The sequence below is a fragment of the Ornithorhynchus anatinus genome, chromosome 7, assembly GCF_004115215.2.
Source record: "Ornithorhynchus anatinus isolate Pmale09 chromosome 7, mOrnAna1.pri.v4, whole genome shotgun sequence".
In the NCBI taxonomy this organism is placed as follows: domain Eukaryota; kingdom Metazoa; phylum Chordata; class Mammalia; order Monotremata; family Ornithorhynchidae; genus Ornithorhynchus; species Ornithorhynchus anatinus.
The window spans coordinates 47,768,326-47,790,972 of NC_041734.1; the positions used below are offsets into that span (position 1 = coordinate 47,768,326).

General features: G+C 41.9%; 1 protein-coding gene across 4 annotated transcripts in view; it reads right to left on the reverse strand.

Annotated features, from left to right (window-relative positions):
- Positions 1–22,647, reverse strand: part of FGF12 (fibroblast growth factor 12) — a 443,674-nt gene that overhangs the window by 273,789 nt on the left and 147,238 nt on the right. The window contains exon 1 of one of the 4 annotated variants that reach the window (XM_029069511.2): positions 21,894–21,999. The exons of the other annotated variants lie outside the window; for them this stretch is intronic. Coding sequence (XP_028925344.1) covers positions 21,894–21,984 — 91 coding nt within the window. The 5' untranslated portion in view covers positions 21,985–21,999. Of the gene's footprint in view, positions 1–21,893; positions 22,000–22,647 lie in introns of those variants that run through there. 4 annotated transcript variants of the gene reach the window in all.

Here is a 22,647-nt window from a genome sequence, read left to right on the forward strand (position 1 = left end):
TTTGGGACATGTTAAATCCTTGTTAGTGGCTGTGTAATCTTGATTATGTCACTAGTGTCAAATGAGAAAACCCACTTTTGGCAGACTTTTTTGTTCATTATATTCTAACTCCTTGGAGTTTAGCAAAAAAAAAACTTACCAGTATGATCAAATATTTTGTCTACAACAGATTCAAACCAGCCAATTCAATATCCTATGAAAAAAACTGACTGCATTACGAAGCTAGCATTTTGGGATTAATCATGGAGGCAGGAATGTTGGGTTGGTTCAATTTCCTATGCTTGGATAAAGCTTTTCTGACATAGTTTTTTTAATCTCTTGAATAAGTAAAAGCAATATCTAATGCTGGCAGATGTAGTTTCCTTTCAATATTCAGGACCTGTGCTGCTACAAACCTCACATATAACAAGTTTTTCAATCCAAACAATCATATTTTGCTGATTGTACACATTATCGGCTGCAAAAAAAAAAAACAAGTTTCTTCCACATATGTTCGGGAGAGACGAAGTCTGAAATGTAGAGAAAGCTATTCAGCACATAAATGAATGATGTGGAAAACAATTCATCAGAGAAAAAGAAGACTGGCTTACTTCTATGTTCTTTATCTGCTTCCACCACATTCCATGAGTGAAAAGAGCATTTGTAATAACACAGAACAGTACCAGTCCAATGGAGCTTTTTCATACGAGTACTTTTGCCCTCACGTTTCCCATTCCCTAGAACACTTAACCCATAAAATGTCACCAAACAATATTAAAGGACTTAATTTTTACAATTCCTTAATAAAGTTTTTTGTCAACTATGTCTTTTGAGGTAGGTCAAAATGATTATTTTCGATTTACATGTGAGGAATCTGAGACACTAAAGATGTGGTTTCTGATCCCAGCTCTGCTACTTGCCTGTTGTGTGACCATGGGCAAGTCACGTCTTCTCAGGACCTTAATTTCCTCATCTGTAAATTAGAAATTATATACCCGTTCCCTTCCTATTTAGCCTGAAAGCCTTATGTGGGTCAGGGCCTGTGTCCGAACTGCATATACTGTATCTACCCCAGCACTTAGTAAGGCTTGACACACAGTAAGTGCTTAATGTCATGATTAAAATCTTAGAACGAGTCGTCTACAATCGATGCCTAGAATTCCTTAACTCCCATTCTCTCCTAGACCCCCTCCAATCTGGCTTCCGTCCCCTCCACTCTACCGAGACTGCTCTCTCTAAGGTCACCCATGACCTCCTTCTTGCCAAATCCAATGGCTCCTACTCCATTCTGATCCTCCTTGACCTCTCTGCTGCCTTTGACACTGTCGACCATCCCCTCCTCCTCCGTACCTTATCTCACCTTGGCTTCACGGACTCTGTCCTCTCCTGGTTCTCCTCTTACCTCTCTGGCCGATCATTCTCGGTCTCCTACGCTGGAGCCTCCTCCCCCTCCCATCCTTTAACTGTTGGAGTTCCTCAGGGGTCAGTTCTTGGCCCTCTTCTGTTCTCCATTTACACTCACTCCCTCGGTGAACTCATCCGCTCTCACGGCTTTGACTACCATCTCTACGCAGATGACACGCAGATCTACCTCTCCGCCCCTGTCCTCTCCCCCTCCCTTCAGGCTCGCATCTCCTCCTGCCTCCGGGACGTCTCCACCTGGATGTCTGCCCGCCACCTAAAACTCAACATGAGCAAGACTGAGCTCCTCATCTTCCTTCCCAAGCCCGGTCCGCTCCCAGACTTCTCCATCACCGTGGATGGCACGACCATCCTTCCCGTCCCGCAGGCCCGCAATCTCGGTGTCATCCTTGACTCGTCCCTCTCGTTCACCCCACACATCCTATCCGTTACCAAGACCTGCCGGTTTCACCTCTACAATATCGCCAAGATCCGCCCTTTCCTCTCCACCCAAACGGCTACCTTACTATTACGGGCTCTCGTTATATCCCGGCTAGACTACTGTGTCAGCCTTCTCTCTGACCTCCCTTCCTCCTCTCTCGCCCCGCTCCGGTCTATTCTTCACTCCGCTGCCCGGCTCATCTTCCTGCAGAAACGATCTGGGCATGTCACTCCCCTTCTTAAACAACTCCAGTGGTTGCCTATCGACCTCCGCTCCAAACAAAAACTCCTCACTCTAGGCTTCAAGGCTCTCCATCACCTTGCCCCTTCCTACCTCTCCTCCCTTCTCTCTTTCTACCGCCCACCCCGCACGCTCCGCTCCTCTGCCGCCCACCTCCTCGCCGTCCCTCGGTCTCGCCTATCCCGCCGTCGACCCCTGGGTCACGTCCTCCCGCGGTCCTGGAACGCCCTCCCTCCTCACCTCCGCCAAACTGATTCTCTTTCCCTCTTCAAAACCTTACTTAAAAATCACCTCCTCCAAGAGGCCTTCCCAGATTGAGCTCCTCTTCCCCTCTACTCCCTCTGCCATCCCCCCTTTACCTCTCCGCAGCTAAAGCCTCATTTTCCCCTTTTCCCTCTGCTCCTCCACCTCTCCCTTCCCATCCCCACAGCACTGTACCCGTCCGCTCAACTGTATATATTTTCGTTACCCTATTTATTTTGTTAATGAATTGTACATCGCCTTGATTCTATTTAGTTGCCATTGTTTTTACGAGATGTTCTTCCCCTCGACGCTGTTTAGTGCCATTGTTCTTGTCTGTCCGTCTCCCCCGATTAGACTGTAAGCCCGTCAAACGGCAGGGACTGTCTCTATCTGTTGCCGACTTGTTCATCCCAAGCGCTTAGTACAGTGCTCTGCACATAGTAAGCGCTCAATAAATACTATTGAATGAATGAATTATTATTAATAGTAATCAATTTATACATGTTGTACAATAACTCCTGTAACCTTTATAGGATGGAGGAAGGTAATAGGGGTTTTTAGGCAGCAGATTTACTTGGGAGAGGAAACAGCAAATAGAAGATAGAAACACTGACTGGGGGTGGGAGGGGTCACTGCTTTCCACTTAAAATACATTAAAAATTTCCATAGCGAGCTCTGGGAAATTTTACCACTATCAGAAGGGTGGGTCTCATGAGAAAAGAATCATTGCAATGTACTCCTTGCTTAGGACTTAAATTTTCAGCAACTCACACCAATTTCTTTAGGTCTGTTTTGTCAAGTAGAGGAGAGAGGCTGAAATGTTGATTTAAACGGAGAGATTTTCGCATTTCATAGAAATGGTCATTAACATATTTCTCTGATCTAGACTTTAAGCTCCTTGTGGGCAAGAAATGTGTCTACCAACTCTGCTGTATTATACTTCCCCAACATTTAGAACCGTGCTCTGCTCACAGTAAGTGCTCAATAAATGCCTTGGATTGGTTGGACACATCAGCCACTGCCACTTTTCTGTTTCACCTTTGACAGTGAACTAAATTATAGGCTATAAAAGCATGCATGTGATATTACCTTAGACCAACCACAAAATGGGCCACACCCCATATTCTAAAGTAAATTATGAAACAAAGGAAATCAGATAGCAGGTTTAAAAGAAACAATGCCATTTGCTTTGCTTTTTGACTAATCTGTGTTAGAAAATGGTGTTGGCTACAGACAGATTCTGGTATTCTCTTAGCTTTGGGCCTTGAGAAGCAGTTCAGGGAGGTAAAGGTTGCTGGGTAGGGAGCAGGGGTAATGAGGAATAGGACAGATTCTATTAGCCTAACAACATTTTGAAAAAACTCAATTGGGCTTTAGTCTCTCTAAATCAATGCAGACTTCCCCTTCCTCACTGTCTACTCTCCATCACCTTACCCCCTCCTACCTCACCTCCCTTCTCTCCTTCTACACCCCAGCCTGCACATTCCACTCCTCTGGTGCTAACCTCCTCACTGTGCCTCATTCTTGCCTGTCCTGCCATTGACCCGTGGCCCACTTCCTATCTCTGGCTGGCCTGGCATGCCCTCCCACCTCAAATCTGCCAATCATACTTCCCCCTTCAAATCCCTACTGAAGGCTCACCTCCTCCAAGAGGACTTCCCAGACTAAGCCCCTCTTCTCCTCAGGTCCTCCTCCACATTGCCCTGACTCGCTCTCTTTGCTCTGAACCCCCTACCCCCAGCCCTACAGCATTTGTGTATATAATAATGATGGTATTTGTTAAATGCTTACTAAATGCCAAGCACTGTTCTAAGCACTGGGATAGAAACAAGGTAATCAGATTGTCCCACATGAGGTTCACAGTCTTAATCCCCATTTTACAGATGAGGTACCTGAGGCACAGAATAGTTAAGTGACTTGCCCAAAGTCACACAGCTAACAAGTGGCAGAGCCAGAATTATATGTACATATTTATAATTCTATTTACATTAATGCCTGTTTACTTTTTTTGATGTGTATATAGTCATTCAATCATATCTATTTAGTGCTTACTATCTCTCTTTATTGCTGAATTGTACTTTCCAAGAGCTTAGTACAGTGTTATGCACACAGTAATTACTCAATAAATATGATTGAATGAATGAATGAGTCTGAGATGATGGGTGACTTGAGGAAGACTGGGAGGAAGGTGGGGAGAGGGTTTTAGACAGCAAGGCCATTTAATCACCATTTTACAAATGAGGAAACTGAGGCAGGGACAAGTAAAGTGATTTGCCCAAGGTCATACAGCAAATAAATAGCACCGCTGGGTTTACAACCCAGGTTCTCTGACTCTCAGGCCCCTACTCCCACTAAATTTCAGCAGCTTTAAGTATCATTTTGTAAGCCTCAATCTTTGAATTTTCTGTTCTTCTTCTTTCCAATTTGCATGCTGATTTGCTCATGTCTTTGGTCATCACCTTATTTAGGGGATCCAGTTCAACCATGAATAGTGGCATCTTGTCTGAGCTAGCAACTGGAACTTGGCTGGAGTCTCACATCCTACACCTTCCTTTGTTTGCTCTAAAAACAGGATGGTTAATTTGGGTTCTACTATAGTGTAATAGAGCTAAATAGCCTCAATCTGGTTTCGAGGAGCTCAAGCTTCAGAATCTAACAGAAAGGAGGTAGAGAAGCCTTAGAACCTACTATTAGTAATCAATCATTTGGATTGCTGAGCCCAGAAGAAAAGATTAAGGATATTTCACAACAAAAACATCCTGCTTGTTGAAGCCTAATGTATTTCTTCAACCCACCTATGCTGAATTGCAATCAAAAGGAGTAGTTCTAAATCACTCTAAAATTAGTTGGCTTTATGAGACTGGGCCCAGGCCCCAGTCCATGAACAATTTTCAGCTTCCCACAGGCTGCCCTGTGCAGTGTGCAGTCATAGCCAATGACTTCAATTGAAAGCTATGGGACTTAAAGGAGTTCAGAGCCTAACTCTGTCAGAGTCAAGAAGTTCAGGTGAAAAAAATGACAGCCAGACAGACAGCTCAATTAGGCACCTGCAATATAATTTGGAAATAGATTCCATCATTTTTTTGAAGTATGGGATAGTGGGTAGATTTTTAAAATAGCATACATTATGGTACTAAAATCCCCCAGTAACAGCATTCCGCCTCATTCCCAGTTATCCAGACTCCTTTTTTCCATCTTTTTACGTCTCCGAGATGGAAATGCCTTCTTTCTGTCTTGGTGGGCAAAGAAATTCTCAACCATCTTTATCTTTACTAAAACATAGATGATGCAAATTTGCTGTTCTGAATTTCTCCCAGGATCTTGGAAGATAATTTCTTAGTCCTTAGCATGTGAGTGCCTTAATCCATTTAACTTTCACAGACATCCTGAATAATTTATCAAAGAAGCATTTTCAGTCAACGGAATTGAGTACTAAGTAGTATTCATTCATTTAATCATATTTATTGAGTGCTTACTGTGTGCAGAGCACTGTACTAAGTTCTTGGAAAGTACAATTCATCAACAAAGACCATCCCTGCCCACAGTCTAGAAGTACTGTGTGAGCTGCCCGTATATCATGGATCATCAATCGATCAGAAGTCTTCACTGTCTAACCCGTTTAAGAAAGGCTCAGAAATGGGAATGACACTCATATGCTATGTTTGTCTTTAAAACAGTTCACCATACATTCTGATAATAATAATGATGATAATTGTATTTGTTACGCTTTCACTATGTGCCAAATACTGTACTAATCACTGGGGTGGATACAAGATCATCAGGTTGGACACAGTCCCTGCCCTACATGGGGCTCAAAGTCTAAGGGGCCGGAAAAACATATTCCTTGTTTTTACAGATGATGAAATTTAGGCACAGAGAAGCTAAGAGACTTACACAGCAGGCAAGTGGTAGAGCCGGGATTAAAAGCCAGGTCTTCTGACTTCTAGGTCTGTGCTCTTTCCATTAAAGGCCAAACTTCACTTCACTTTCATTTTAATATGTTACCATTTTTAATACACTAGTCTAACATTCCCAAGAAATGCACTGGTAAGAAACCAAAGGCTGTGATGTACAGATAGAAATAAAATCACATGAAAGAAAAAAAATTGTGGTTATTTTGGATCTGTTAGCCTTATGATGAGATGAGTTAATTAAGTCACAATCTCTTTACACCATTCTGTTCTGAAATGTAGAAAGCAAACACTGCTTTCTGCTTTGTAGTACTTAATTCTGGATAACCTTAAAGACCCTATTTTGTGTGATACAGGACATACTTGAAGATGTGTTTTGGTCAGATTGAAACCATACAGCAGTGAGTTAACTACGCTTCATTAGACATTATTGTAAATTTTACTCATTTTTTGATGAAAGCTTCCTCCTGCAATAACTTATTATTCCTCTTGAAAAAATATGTATTAAGCAGCTCTCTATAAAGCTTAACAAACAAATGCTTTATTGATTGCACGATGAACAACTATTTATATAGGAAATGCAACCCTGTTGTATCATGGGATAAGCCTGTAATAGGTTTTCTATTACCTACTAATGGCCTCCAGAATTCCTATGATTTATTAGAGGCTAAAGACAGTTCTGTTGTTCAATGCTTTGTGATTTAAAAAATTTTGATCAGCATCACAAAAAAACTAAATACTTATTTAACTACCTTTCTTGGAGGGGAGTAAAGACAGCAAAAAGAGTATGTTTATGTAACTGGTCCAAAGCGGATGCACATTTCCTTAGAATTCACACCTAATAAATTTCCAAACAAACCACTAGGAAAGCACTCCAGGGAAGCCATATGAAACACTGACTTCTAAAGCTCAGAATGTTGCAGGGAAAGAGCAGAACTTTACTTCTTTAATTGTTCTCACTCACCCCTGGAGAAACTCTAGATTTTCTCTCCTCTTAGATTTAAAGGATAGACTGAGGAGGAGGAGGATGATGATGATGGTATTTGTTAAAGCGCTTACTATGTGAGAAGCACTGTTCTAAGCGCTGGCATAGTTACAAGGTCATCAGGTAGTCCCACGTGAGCCTCACAGTTTCAAGCCCCATTTTACAAATGAGGTAACTGAGGCACAGAAAAGTTAAGTAACTTGCCCAGAGTCACACAGCTAAGTGGCAGAGCCGGAATTAGAACCCATGAGCTCTGACTCCCAAGCCCATGGTTCTTCCACTAAGCCATGCTGCGAGGAGCAGCCCAGCCCTCGCAACTCCTTCTTAAAGGACCACCAGTAAGTTGATGGGGCTTGCGTTCGCTCTAGGGCAAATCCAAGATAATTCCAGAAGTCTGGAACTAAACCACAGCAGATGCAAGCCCCCATATCACCCCAGGAGTCCAAAAGGTCTTCCAGAAACCCTAAAGACTTGATGATTCTGGATCAAAAGCAGCACTCTTCTTTTCTCAACTTCATTCTAGTTCTGGGTGCTCAGTATTTGACCAGAACAAGAAAAGCCTTCAAGAATAGTGGTGGAATCAGACATGGTACTCACACCTTCTTATGCAAGATTAGAAGACTACAGGAAACTTCAAGTTTCTTTTCTGAGCCTGATACTTTGAATCTTGCCCCACTGACGGAAACAGGACCCAACATTCTCTGGAAGTGAGTTCTCGGAGTTGGAAAGGGATGTTTATACCCCACTAATCAATTAATCAATGATGTTTATTGAACACTTTCTGTGGATGAAAGACTACATTAAGGACTTGGAAGAATAAAACAAAGCTGGTAGATGGGATCCCTGCCCACAGGAGCTTATTATAAATCATATTTATTGAGCACTTACTGTGTGCAGAGCACCGTACTGCTTGGGAGAGTTCAATAGAACAGAATTGGTAGATATATTCCCTGCCCACAATCAGCTCAAAGATGTTAATATAAATGAATATAATAATAATAATATTGGTATTTGTTAAGCGCTTACTATGTGCAGAGCACTGTTCTAAGCGCTGGGGGAGATACAGGGTCATCAGGTTGTCCCACGTGAGGCCCACAGTTAATCCCCATTTTACAGATGAGGTAACAGGCACCGAGAAGTGAAGTGACTTGCCCACAGTAACACAGCTGACAAGTGGCAGAGCCGGGATTCGAACCCATGACCTCTGACTCCCAAGCCTGGGCTCTTTCCACTGAGCCCCGCTGCTTCTCATATATGTACATATATTACAGATATGTACATAGTAAGCCCCCCGATTAGACTGTAAGCCAGTCAAATGGCAGGGACTGTCTATCTGTTGCCGATTTGTACATTCCAAGCGTTTAGTACAGTGCTCTGCACATAGTAAGTGCTCAATAAATACTATTGAATGAATACAGTAGGGCTGAGGGAACATTGACTAAAGAGGGCTAATACACATGCAAGGGCAATGCAGAAGGAAGTGGGAATAGAGGAAATGAGGGCTTAGTCAGATTAGGCCTCTTGGAAGAGATGTGTCTCCAAATTGGCTTTGAAGGTGGAGAGAGTAATTGTCTGTGGGACAGGAATAGGGAGGGTGTTCCAGGCCAGAGGCAGGATATAGACTGGACCCCTGAGGCAAGATAGACAAGACCAAGGTAAACTGAGTAGGTTGGCACGAGAAGAGTAAAATGTGCGAACTTGTTATAGTAGGAAATCAGGGAGGTAAGGTAGGAAAGGTAAAGGTGGATGAGTGCTTTAAAGCCAAGGGTAAGGAGTTTCTGTTTGATGTAGGAGGTGGATGGGCAACCACTGGAGATTCTTGAGGAGTGGGGAGACATGGACCGAACGTTTTAATAGAAAAATGATCCATGTGTAACAGTGAAGTATGGACCGGAGTGGGAAGACATAGTAGGGAGGGAGAGATGTCAACAAGGAGACTGATACAGTCATCGAGGCGGGATAGAATAAATGCTTGGATTAATGTGGTATCAGTGAAAGGAAAGGGATGATTTTAGCAATGTGAGACTGTTCTACCAATTTAGGAAAACAGGTTTCAGGGGAAGAGGATCTAGGCATTGTTTCCTGATTGTGTGGTTCTGGGGCATCCATTCTTGTCCCCACTTTCAGAAATGGAGCGATCACTCCAGCCTCCGTTTATTTAAACCAAAGCTTGGCTACAGTTAATAAGGACAACTTTATCACCTAGAAGCGGTGTGACTTTTAAAAATGTGACTTTTTAAAAGTGAGCAGGGAACATGGCTAATTATTCTGTTGGAGTGTACCCTCTCAAATGCTTAGTACAATGCTCTGCACACACAAAGGACTCAGTAAACACCACTGATTGATTGAGAGCAGGTATTTTATCTTCACATCATGGATGAAAAAATTGAGGCAGAAAGAGGTAAAGTGGCATATCCAAGGTCACTTAGAATTTGACCCCAGGTTTCCTGACTCCCAGTCTTGTGTCCTTTCCACCAGGCCAGATTACCTCCAATTTAGGAATATGAATATTTGTTTATGAATGAGTACCTTTATAGAAGAATGATGCAGAGTAGGGGAAAGTCTCATATCTGCACATTTCCAGAGGGGAAAAAAAAAAGGAAGCAAAGCTGTAATCGTGAACATGTTCTAGGGATTCCTAGTAAACGCTTGAGCAAAGGAAAGGGGGACTAATGGCTGGTTCATACAGATTAAATTCTGCGCAACATAAACTCAAATACGTTTGCCGATGATGATAACAGTAAAATGAAATGTTTAAGCAGCAACCAAGTGCTTCTACTGACTGAGCTTTTACTCTTTTCGAAGTCTTTGATAAAATCTTGTTCTCTTACAAAACACAGTATGGTGCTGATTTTTCAGACACTTCAGCTACATTCCTGGCTACTAGCACTAGCTTTGAACTAAAAGAAGGGGAAAAAAAAGTCATTCTGCTGAATTTTCCCCTGACAACCCCAAAGGATTCTTCCCCTTGAAGCACCAAGACATTCAGCTTAGGAAAATAATGCCCCTCTCTCTGCCTTCTGTTTCCAGCCTGCAGCCTAAGGAGCTGGGTTCATTACAAGAATTCATTCAATAGTATTTATTGAGCGCTTACTATGTGCAGAGCACTGTACTAAGCACTTGGAATGTACAGTTCGGCAACAGAGACAATCCCTGCCTAATGAAAGGCTCGCAGTCTAAACAGGGGAGACAGTAAAGCAAAACATAAAACACAACACCATCATCAAGATAAATAGAATCAATTTGACTTCAAATAGAAAACAGGGTCCAAGGCCACCTCTAACACACCTATATGTTGTCTCTTTGAAACAAGTATGATGGACAGCACAAGGTACACAGAGCAGGAACCACTGCACTCCCGGGAGAACTTTCTGGAATATACATCTGCTAGATCACACCTGGCCTTGCCTAATTCCCTGGGACCCAGTACCCATAGGCCCAGGCAAAGAAGGACAAGGGAAGAGCAGTGTTGCCTAGTGGAAAGAGTGGGCCTGGGAGTCAGGGGACCAGGGTTCTAATCCCAGCTCCATCACGTGTCTGCTGTGTGACCTTGGGCAAGTCACTTTACTTCTCTGTGCCTCAGTTCCCATATCTGTAAAATGGGAAGTAAGACTGTGAGCCCCATATGGAATACGGACTCTGTCCAACCTGACTAGCACACACCTATCCCAGCACTTATTATTATGATAACCATTTCCAGCCTGCAGCTTAAGGAGCGCGGTTCATTACAAGAATTCATTCATTCATTTAATAGTATTTACTGAGTGCTTACTATGTGCAGAGCGCTGTACTAAGCGCTTGGAATGTACAATTCGGCAACAGATAGAGACAATCCCTGCCCAATGACAGGCTCACAGGCTAAATCAGGGAGAGACAGACAGCAAAGCAAAACAGAAAGAAACAAAACAAAACATCATCAAGATAAAGAGAATCAAGAATGACAAATCCATTGTTCATTTAAGATTGCTAGAGCTGCTGAGAGGTTCATGAACTAGTACAGTGTTCTGCATAGATAACTGTTCCCTGGGGGCAGAGCACTGAACTAAGCACTGGGAAAAATACCATGCTGAGAATTGGATTCAGTCCCTGACCCTCAAGGGGCTCATAATCTAGGAATATATGGGAGGAGAGAGGACTGGCAACACCTGGAAGAAGAAATGAAAATATTAAACACTAAAAAAGCAAGCATGCAATCAATCAATGGAACGTAGAGTTCTTCCTGCATTCAGGGCCTGGGATTAAGAGGACGCAGGTTCTAATTCAGGCTCTGCCACAAATATGGTGTGTGCCTTTGGGCTAGTCACATAATTTCTCTGTGCCTCAGTTACCTCATCTGTAAAATGGGGGTTAAGACTGTAAAATAGACATCATGGATAGATACGCTAGTTAGGGACTATGTCCACTCTGATTACCTTGTATCTACCCCAGCACATTCGGCAGTGCTTGGCACACAGTAAGTGCTTAACAAATACCACAATTATTATTATCATTTGAGCACTGTACTAAGCACTTGGGAGAGTTGCCAGACACAATCCCTATCCACATTGAGCTTACAAGAACCAATTTACAAAATAAAAACAAAGATCAGTAGGTGCTAGAGCTAAAAAAAAAAAAGAGGAATTTCAGGCTTCTTACAGCTCAGAGTCGAAGGTGCACTCATAGTCAATACAACTGCTTCAGCAGCTGTCACAGCCACCTCAATCTTCCCTAGATTTTGTGGAGGCACCATGCTGGGCTGCTTTTCTCTTTTTTCCCAAGGGGGTGCTAGGAAGGTCAAATTGGAGGCTCCTGGATAATGCAGAGGAAAACACATACGTACGGGTTCTCAGGGAGTAGAAGGCAGGGAATGTGTCACTTCATTATTCTGTACTTCTATCAATCATTCATATTTAATTGAGCACTTATTGTGTGCAGAACTCAGTACTAAGAGCTTGGGCGGGAATATAAAAGAGTTGGCACTTCCCAAGCAACTAGTTCAATGCACCACACCAAATGGATATTCAATAAGTGTTATTGCTACTACTGATAATTTTTCCCAAGGAATAACAATAATAATAATAGTACTTAAGTGCTTTGTCCCAGTACTGTTCTAAGCACTGGGGTAGGTACAATTTAACAAGGTTGGACACAGTCCCTGTCCCACACAGGGTTTACACTCTTAATCCTCATTTAACAGATGAGGTAATTGAGGCACCAAGAAGTTAAGTGACTTGCCCAAGGTCACACAGCATTTGGATGCTGAAATAATATGTTCCAAGTTGAGTTTACAGTAGACATAATGAATTTTTTTATAAAAATAAATGATTCCACAGTTTGGTATCTAAACTCTTATCCAAAGGAAACTAAATTGAGGTAAATGACATGAATAAACTTCAATATGTGAATTAATTTAGGGCAAAATACTAGAATACTCACTTGGTGCTAGCAAAACATCTTTCAAAAGAGATGAATGTAGCATACTTTAGCCAGTAACCACAGGCTTCTCCCTCCCACTCCCAACAAGATACATTTGATGCATCAAAATTTTATTTAAAGACTATCTAATAGCTTCCCAGCTGGCTCCATTGAAGCAACAACATAGGCAATCAATGGAACACCAACTGTGATGCTTTCATTGCTATAAATAGTAATGAGTAAAGGGTGCAGAACTGTACTACAAAGTTATGAGTATAAATTAAAATAATCATTTTTCCAAGATGGATTATTAGTGTTCCACTCTTGGCAGCTTCAACTTTTCTCTCTGGTTTAATTATATAAGAAATATTAAATCACATAAAGTGTAAAAAAATAGTAAAATTAAGGTAGGGCAGTATTGCTATTGTACATCATTGTTTAAAGAGCTTAATGACTACCTATATATGTCAATCATGATATGATGACCAAGCACTCTCAAGTGATTGAAGTTCTACTCCAAATTCTTCTTTAAAATGTCCCCCAAACTATCAATTTATCTGATAAATTAAAAAGGGTTTATCACTGTTATGTTTTCTTGTAGGGAATGTTGTCATGCTCAACCAATCTAAATATTTCCCTACTTTTTAGGAGAGAAAGAAGCGATCACTCCAGAAACACAAGCTCTCTTTCCATCTATATGAAAGGAAGGTATCTATTGGAAGTGAAGAAAATTATCTGCTTTAGTAGCTTGGGTGTATTCTGTCGGTGATCTCACTTCTTAAAAGCAGAGTCCGTCTAGACTGCTATTGTGATCGAGACTCGAATGTTTTGATTTCCTGTTCTAATTGCTGTCCTGGTTTTGCTCACATGCAGCATCGACAACCTCCTCCAATATCCTGCATTAAGCATAAAGCCGAAGGCTCTTTCCTGCTGATTCCTAAATACAGCAGCAATAAACTCCTCACTCTAGGCTTCTAGGCTCTCCATCACCTTGCCCCTTCCTACCTCTCCTCCCTTCTCTCTTTCTACCACCCACCCCGCACGCTCCGCTCCTCCGCCGCCCACCTCCTCACCGTCCCTCGGTCGCTCCCATCCCGCCGTCGACCCCCGGGCCACGTCCTCCCGCGGTCCTAGAACGCCCTCCCTCCTCACCTCCGCCAAACTGATTCTCTTCCCCTCTTCAAAACCCTACTTAAAACTCACCTTCTCCAAGAGGCCTTCCCAGACTGAGCTCCCTTCTCCCTCTACTCCCTCTACCAACCCCCCTTCACCTCTCCGCAGCTAAACCCTCTTTTCCCCCTTTCCCTCTGCTCCTCCACCTCTCCCTTCCCCTCCCCACAGCACTGTACTCGTCCGCTCAACTGTATATATTTCCATTACCCTATTTATTTTGTTAATGAATTGTACATCGCCTCGATTCTATTTAGTTACCATTGTTTTTACGAGATGTTCTTCCCCTCGACTCTATTTATTGCCATTGTTCTTGTCTGTCCGTCTCCCCCGATTAGACCGTAAGCCCGTCAAACGGCAGGGACCGTCTCTATCTGTTGCCGACTTGTTCATCCCAAGCGCTTAGTACAGTGCTCTGCACATAATAAGCGCTCAATAAATACTATTGAATGAATAATTAAAATAACAATCCTTGCTGGAGCAGTAAAGGCAGATAATCCTTTTTTCCCTTTTCAAGTAGCAAAATCTAAAGTCTCTATATCAGAATAAGACAAAATAAAGAAGTGTAGCCTACCTCTAGACTGTAAACTTATTATGAGCAGGGAATGAGTCTACCAATGCTGTTGTACTCTCCCAAGAGCTTAGTACAGTGCTTTCTAAACAGTAAAACAGTAAGCACTCAGATACCATTGATAGATTTATTAAGAGCTTGTCAAGAAAGAAGTGTTCAAATAGTAGAGCATGTACAGTGATATGTACAAAAGTTCAATGGGCAGGAGTACGTACAAAAGTGCTGAGGTGACAGTATTGGGAATGTAGTTTAGGTTGAGGAAAAATTGGCAGGAAAAGCCTCATGGAGTAGGTGAGATTTCAGAAGGGTTTTGGAAGTTGGGAAGAGCTGTGGTTTCATTCATTCAACCATATTTATTAAGCGTTTACTGTGTGCAGAGCAATGTACTAAGCACTTGGGAAAGTAGAATGCAACAATCAAGAGTGATAGTCCCTGCCCACAATGAGCTCACAGGTGTGGGGGGGTGGGGAGGAAAGAGAGAGACAGACATCAGTACAAATAGACAAACACAAGGATTTGATGTTTTCTTCACTCTCTGCCTGGAACTCTCTCCAACTTAATAATAATATAATGTTAAGTGCTTTTTGTGTGTCAAGCACCATTCTAAACAATAGGGTAAATTGAAGACAATCCCTGTCTCACAGGGGGCTCACATTTTAAGTAGGAAGGAAAACAATCTGACAAGACCTATGCTCTCCCATCTCTAAAACTTTGTAAAACAACACATCTCCAGAAGTCTTCACCAATTAATCTCCAATCATCCCCAGTTTCAATCCTCTAACTGCCCTTTAGCACTTCTGCCCCACCTAAGCACTGGTGTACTCACAACCTCAGAATATTTATGTACATAGCCTACATACCCTATTTTTTAAGCACTTAGGAAAATGTCTCCTTTTCCTTCGTCCTCCCGTGAAGTCATTTTAGTGTCTATCTTCCCTGCTAGATTATAAACTTCTTTAGGGCACGGATCATGTCTATTTATTCGTCTATCCTAAGAATTCAGTACAGTGCGCTGCACATATTGGGCACTAAATTAACACTACTGATTGACTGATTGATAGGACATCAACCAGGGTTAGCATAGGGAGAGAAAAGAATGAGGCACAGTGCAAAAAAGTGAAATTGATAGAAATGGAGAGGATGAGTTAGGGTGTAATAGTAGGAGAGTGGAAAGGTAGTGGGGAGAGAGTTGGAGTGCCTTGGAGCAATGGATAGGAGTTTCTGTTGGTTGCATTGTACTCTCCCAAGCGCTTAGTTCAGTGCTCTGCACACAGTAAGTGCTCAATACCATTGATGGATTGCTAAGAGGATGAATGGAAAGACAGGTGCAGAATGATATTTTAGAAAGATGACATGATCAGCAGAGTGACGCACAGACTGGTGAGGCAAGAGGCTGGAGACAAGTAGAATGGTAAAGAGGCTGATACAGAATCAACTTGGAATAAGAGGACTGCCTGGAACAGCCTTCCAAATTTCAACACTTGGTGTCCAGAGCAAATGCTGAAACCCATATAATTTACTGATACTTTGGCTGTCCTATAGATCTCTTCTTAAAAAGACACGAGAGCACTAAAATTATGAATACACACTAGGGTGGAGGAAAACTTTACACAAAGATATTGCTGGGATCACAGTAGTGTGGGAGATTTTATTTAATTCATCCAGGTTAGAATGTGCTTAATGAGACAGGGGTGCATGGTTCAGTAGGTTAACACGCCTTAATTCCAGCCCTGCCCCTACCACTGTATAAGTGGGAAAACAAAGCATTTCAACTGTGTTTCAATTGTCCCCTTTCACAAAACATAGAAAACAATAACAATATTTCTACAGTAATAACATTCTTTGGGATCTTGAAAGCAAGGTATTATCCAAATGTGCACGGTGATTCAGTAAAGCCCAACCCTGGTCATTGGGAAAAGCACACAACAGTGCCCTAAAATCAGCACTGAAGGAAGGCAGGGATGGAGTCACAGAAAAAGTTTGTGATTGGAGTAAAGGATCAAAATCACTAGATCATACACTCCATTAGGGTACCAACTCTACTTGTACTGCACTCTTCCATGTGCTTAGTAGAGAGATCTACACATAGTAAATAACCAATAAATACTATTGATTGATTTAAAATGATTCATACCCCCCCTCCACCCCTCATCAGCTGAATATCAGCATGTGGAAGGATAAAGATGGGATGAAGTTAGCTGGGGGAAAAAGATGTAATAATGAGAGCTATCAGTTTTCAGAAAGCAGAAGAAATGAATATCACAGCACCTGCAGAGTAAAAATGCTAGAGGAGACAGGTTAAAAAAAAAGTCAATTTCTAGTAAAAAGAAATTAGTTTCAGAAACTTACTTCAAAGTCACTCATAATAGAAGAAGTGTCTTAATTAACCAGATGAAGAATGCATACATATTTCTACTACCATATTCAGAGTGTTCTGGCTCTTCGGTTCAATGCAAATGTTGTAGCAATAGATTCAGACACTGGAACATAATCCTCACTGACCCTACTAGTGTCTTGACATTTCAAGAGTTTGCGTCTGAAGCTCATTGGTTCAGACTCTCCTTTCTCCCTAAATCAATCAATCACAATTCCAAATCATTCCCTGTTCTCCTGAAACCACTTCCAGTACTTACCAAAGGACAGGAAAGTTTAGAATCCACAAAACTCTCAGTTAGCCTCATGCTATTTCACTGCTTACGTTTTACTGAAGCACAAATAGACTTTTAGCATATTAAATAAGACTGCCTGAATATCCATTGTGAACACAAATTCTAAACTTTTAAGGCAAAGGCACATTGGACTGACTGCTAGAACTCTGCACCTAAATCACTCACTTGGAGGGAGGCTGGAAGATTTACTTAGGAATTGGTTTTTCTTTCTACTTCTGTAAATTTAAATCAGTATAAAACTCCTCTGGAGGCATATTGGGTTTGGGTGCAATCTTCATTTCTTTAAGCTACAATGACTATACATTAAAAAAATACATATATAACAAACAGCATGGCCAAGCAAAAGCCATTATTGAGGGCTCTACTGTGAGCGTGCATTGTCCTAAATTACTGAGAACTACAGATTTTAAGCTCCTCCCACTAAATCTCAAACTGCTTGAGGACAGCAATCGGATCTACCAACAATATTGCATGCTTGCAAGCATTTAATGCAGTACTCTGCACACGGTAAATCCTAAAAAAAAATAAAAAATGCCACTGATCAACTGATTACAGAATAAGGAAGTGACACTTTTCCAGACCTCAAGTAGTTTATACTTTAACAAAGAAGGTAAACATGAATAAATTGGGGTTTCAGAAATACTATTTGGCCATGTTGATGAATATGAACAATTGAACCTGAATTGGCATTATTGTTTAATTTTATCTAACAGTAATTGTTAATCCCTAGGATTGATTAGTGGGGGGTTCAAATACTTTACTAGTGGCTCTTCATGTGGCCCTGTGGAAGGTACTGCAATTCTGATCTGAAAAATGGGAATAAGAGACACTGATACTTGGACAATCTTGGAAATGTCAGTTTCAGGATGTTCAATCCATTATTTTACCTTATAAAGAAAACACTAAAAATGGAAAGTACTGGCTCAATCATAGTTACGGAGTTTAGACTTAAATGTAATCATTAGACTCCCACTTTAAAAAAAAAAAATCAAAGACTATAGAGCTAGGGCATCAAAAATAGTTCAAGGGAAAGATTCCACAACAAAGACAAAGACAATCAGACATGAGTCATGAATCTTCTGTTAAAAACTTTTCCAGGTTGAAACAGGAATCATTGATCACTGAAAAAATTACATATGTGAGTCTCCCATGGATTGATGTGAGAATACATCCTTTCAATATCAGTGGTATTTATTAAGCACTTACTGTGTACAAGCACTGTACTAGGTACTTAGGAGAGTACAATAAAGTTCGCAGACAACTCTGCTCACAAGAAGCTTAGAGTTTAGAATTTGATGGTCCTCCGCTGTTTGGAGTCTTCCTCTTCTGTCCCCAGTGCCTCACTTCACACTCTAGATACAGCATGGATCACAGCTATGGTTTTACTGTTAACACTTACATAGAGTTAGAATGAATTCTAAGTGTTGAAGGTAACTGTTCTATAACTAAAGAATACAATGAATAGCTTTCCTTTCTGCTCAGGATTTGGATGAATCTGCTGCCTTTCATTTCAGGGAGGAAATAAAGAATGAAAGGGTTAGTCATACATAATTAGCCAAGGGTAGATTTTGAATGAAACTTATGAAAATGAAAAGAGACAGATTTATCAAAACACTGGACCAAAATCTAGGAAAGGTCAAACAGTCTGAGGAAAAAAACAAAAAACAAAAACAGTTGTTAAATCTACCTTTCCTTTTTCTCTGATTTAAAAGATAGTCCCAACATTAAAATGTTCTGGAAAGGAGGAAAATAAAATTTTATGTGGACCCCTTGACGGAACATTGGCTGTGGAGTTATTCCACTTTGGGAAATCTTTAAGAAAAGAAAACAACCAGCTGTCCTGGGGGCTTTAATTATTCACCTGCCTGGAGTCTGGATTGTATAATCTCTTAGGATCCCTCCCACTTGTGTTTCTAAATGTTAAAACACTAAATGTGGAAAAAAATCATTTTAATCATATTTTTCAAAGAAACAAACAACATCCTCTTATATCCATGATAATTAACCAGTAATTAATAACAAAACTTATAATACTACTAATAATAATGATAGTATTGGTTAAGCACTTACTATGTGTCAACTAGTGTTCTAAGCGCTGGCGTAGATTCAAGGTAATCAGATTGTACCACGTGGGGCTCACAGTCTTAATCCCCATTTTACAGATAAGGTGACTGAGGCACAGAGAAGATAAGTGACTTGCCCACCATCACACAACTGATAAGTGGCAGAGCAGGGATTAGAACCCACGACCTCTGACTCCCAAGCCCATGCTCTTTCCACTAAGCCACGTTGCTTGTCCTAACTTATGTGCTTATAACATGTAAAACACTACACTATACCCTGGAGATCAGCTCGAGGATATTGATTCAAAATTTCCCTGTCCCAAAGAGGAAAGTAAAGCAAAATAATCAAAAAACAGTGACGGTTAAAATGTCAATTCACTAATGGTCAGAGAGTTTCATATTCCTCACCACTCCAACCCACCCTGCCCTGATCCAAACTGTTTTCCTAACATGCCAAATATTGGCAAGATCCACTTCAGCCCACCTGGTGCTCAACTGCCTAAGGGAGAAAGAAAGTTATCTTACCCACTAGTCAAGTCCACAGAGATCCATCAGCCTCAATATCCAGGGAACTCATCCAATGTGCTCTAGGACCAAATATGTTCATTGACCTTTAAAAGCAGGTTGCACAGTTCCATGGCTTCATGTTCTGCTAACTCCTTTGCTATTACTCTCTTGGAGAACTTGGAAAGTCCTCAACTTATCCACACCTCAGCACCAGAGAATGGTAATTATACTTTACCGCCATAGCAGAAATAACAATAGCATACAGAAAAAGCTGATTAACTGAAGCTTCTCAAACAGATGCTGTTCTTTAAACTCAAATTCTACTAAATATTAAAAATAAAAACAAAAATCATAACCTCCTTGGAGAGAAGTGACAAGTAGTACTACTTTTATTTACAGGTAAACAATTTAACTTTTGGAAACTTCAAGATCATAACTTCTGACAGTCAGGTCCTATCCCTTAGCTGAATCTCAGTTCAATACTCCAACCATTGGGTGGGGACCGTTTAAGTCATTGTGGACATTCCCCCTAGAACCTCACTAGAAATAGAAATTAATTATTCACTCATAAAATGATTTCCTCCTCTAGATTATATTTTACTATACCCCCTAAAGAATCATGTTTGTACAACAAAATATCAGTTAAAAGTTAATATGCATACTTTTCATCAGGCAGCACAATTAAGTTTTAAGGTTTTAAAATTTACGCCTGATTAGGATCCCAAGGCTAATCATCTTGGATAATCCTAATCATGGTTGTAGAAAACAATTTTCTAGTTAGTAGTGACTCCCAAGTTTAGACATCAAAGGCCACCACTGGTTGAGAAATATTGATTATTTCTCCTTTTCACCCATCACCTAAATCATGGAGGGCTTCTCAAATGTTGAGTAAATTTCATTACATCCAGAGAGGTTGTAATTGTAAAACCAGAGTGATTTCCAGAATGATTTTATTTTCAGAAATAACAGGGTTATTAGATGACATTCCCAGAGGCAAATTTTTGGATTCACAATAAACATCATTACTTCTGTTCTGAAAAACCTAATATCAAAACATGAAACACCCTAAATGCTTTGGTTCAGGAAACCACTACAGTGGTTTATAGTGATATTATAGGTCTCCGTGAATGCTGGCCAGAAAATGAACTGACATGCAAAAACCTAATCAAAACATGAAATCACTACAGGGAGTTATAATGGATCATCTGGATTTCAATTCTAACCTATAGTTCACCAGCTAGAGTTAAAGCTCTTAAAAAGTATCTTTTATTAAGAAAACGTAAGAAAAATAGCAAAAATCTATTGTATTCCCCTTTCCTAGGGCACCCCACAACTCCAAATAAAGTTAATAGGCATAGATAGTATTGAACATAAGCACAGAAAGTTAACTGAGGAACCCATACCCACATGTGGATAAATCCTTCTTAAAAACTTTTAAGGAAATTCATTCAACTGTATTTATCGAGTGCTTACTGTGTACAGAGAGAGTACTATACTAAGCGCTTGGGAGAGTACAAAATAACGATACAATCTTGTACTTTGAAAACCTAACCCTTTATTTTTCTTACAAGACCGAAGTTTTATGGTTCCCAAGAAAATAAAAGTAGAAACATGAAGACAATATTTCTGTTTTTCTCTTCAAAAGTCAATATTTACTCTTTGGAAAGGAAATGGCACAAGTCAAGATGAATAACGAATGAGAAACAACACAGGAGAGCTACTTTTGGATAGGGTTTCTATTTTTATATGTTAAGTACTTCATCAAACTTTGCTTCCAACCCAGAGCCCTTGAAAGCGTGGCAGTCAAGAAGGATCCCCGGCACTATATTCTTCGGGGAATGGCAAGAGGCTGAAATTGGTCATAAATGCCCAATGACTCATTTTCAGGCGACTTTTTTTTTTTTTTAAAGATATCTGCTTTTCCAACCACCTGTTTAAAGTTCCCTCACGATCAAAGAACCAGCAACTTGGATGAGACGGCATCGACCGACTCCAAGCGTCAACCCTCCTTCGCAGACACAGACCGATGAGTGAGAAGTGACTAACGATAGGAAGGGTTTAACGACGGAGTTTTCGGATTCAAGTGCAGCGCCGGGACTATCGCGGACCCCACACGGGTGGGGACTCGGGGTTTTTTTTTTTAAAAAAAGGGAAGCACAAAGTAGAAGGAAAGACGGGGCTAGCTACCACCTCGTCTCGGGAGAGACTTGAGCAGAAAAGCAAAAGGGGTGGGGGGGCGGCCTTTCCGTTTCCTAAATGATCACCCTAAAGCGATCTTGCCTTAATTCTGGGGCTGGGAAAACGGCGCATTCTCTCACCACTTGGGCTCTTGTTGGATCTCGGGCGCCTTCCACAGAGACACTGCAGCATAAGCGCTCCTTTCTTCAGGAGATGCCCCAGAATCTTCATCGATGGATGGATCGATCGATCGACTTCCATCCACTTCCCCTCCCCGCCCGCCTAGTTGCCCACCGGACCCCCGGCCTCCTGCGGCCGGGAAAGTTGCGGGTCCATGATGGGTGGGCCGAGGGGCACATGGAAGGGGGAGGGGACCCCCCACTGACCCCCACCGGGCTCCGACCTGGCACCGGGAGGGACTTTTCCCGGAGGGCAGGACTGGCCTGGAGCAGGAGGGGCAGGAGGAGGAGGAGGGAGGAGGGAGAAGGCCGGGCTTCTCCCAAGGACGTCAGCGGGGGTGGTCCTCCTCCCAGCCCCGGCCTCCTGCTGGGAGGCTCCAGGACCGGATGGATGGATGGATGGATGGATGGATGGATGGATGGATGGATGGATGGATGGATGGATGGATGGACGGACGGACGGACGAACGGACAGACGGACAGACAGAGGGAGGGCAAATGCACAGGTCGGGTGGCTCCCCCCGCTGCTTCTGCCTTTGGCACTGAAGGGGTTGGCGGGGGAGGCCAAGACCGGTCCTGGTGCCAGGTGGGGAGGACCCGGGGGGGGGAGAGGGTGGTATAGCGGGGGATGGAAAGATCCTGGGAGGGAGAGGGCGGTATAGCGGGGGATGGAGGGACCCTGGGGGACGGAGGGAGAGGGCGGTATAGGGAGGGA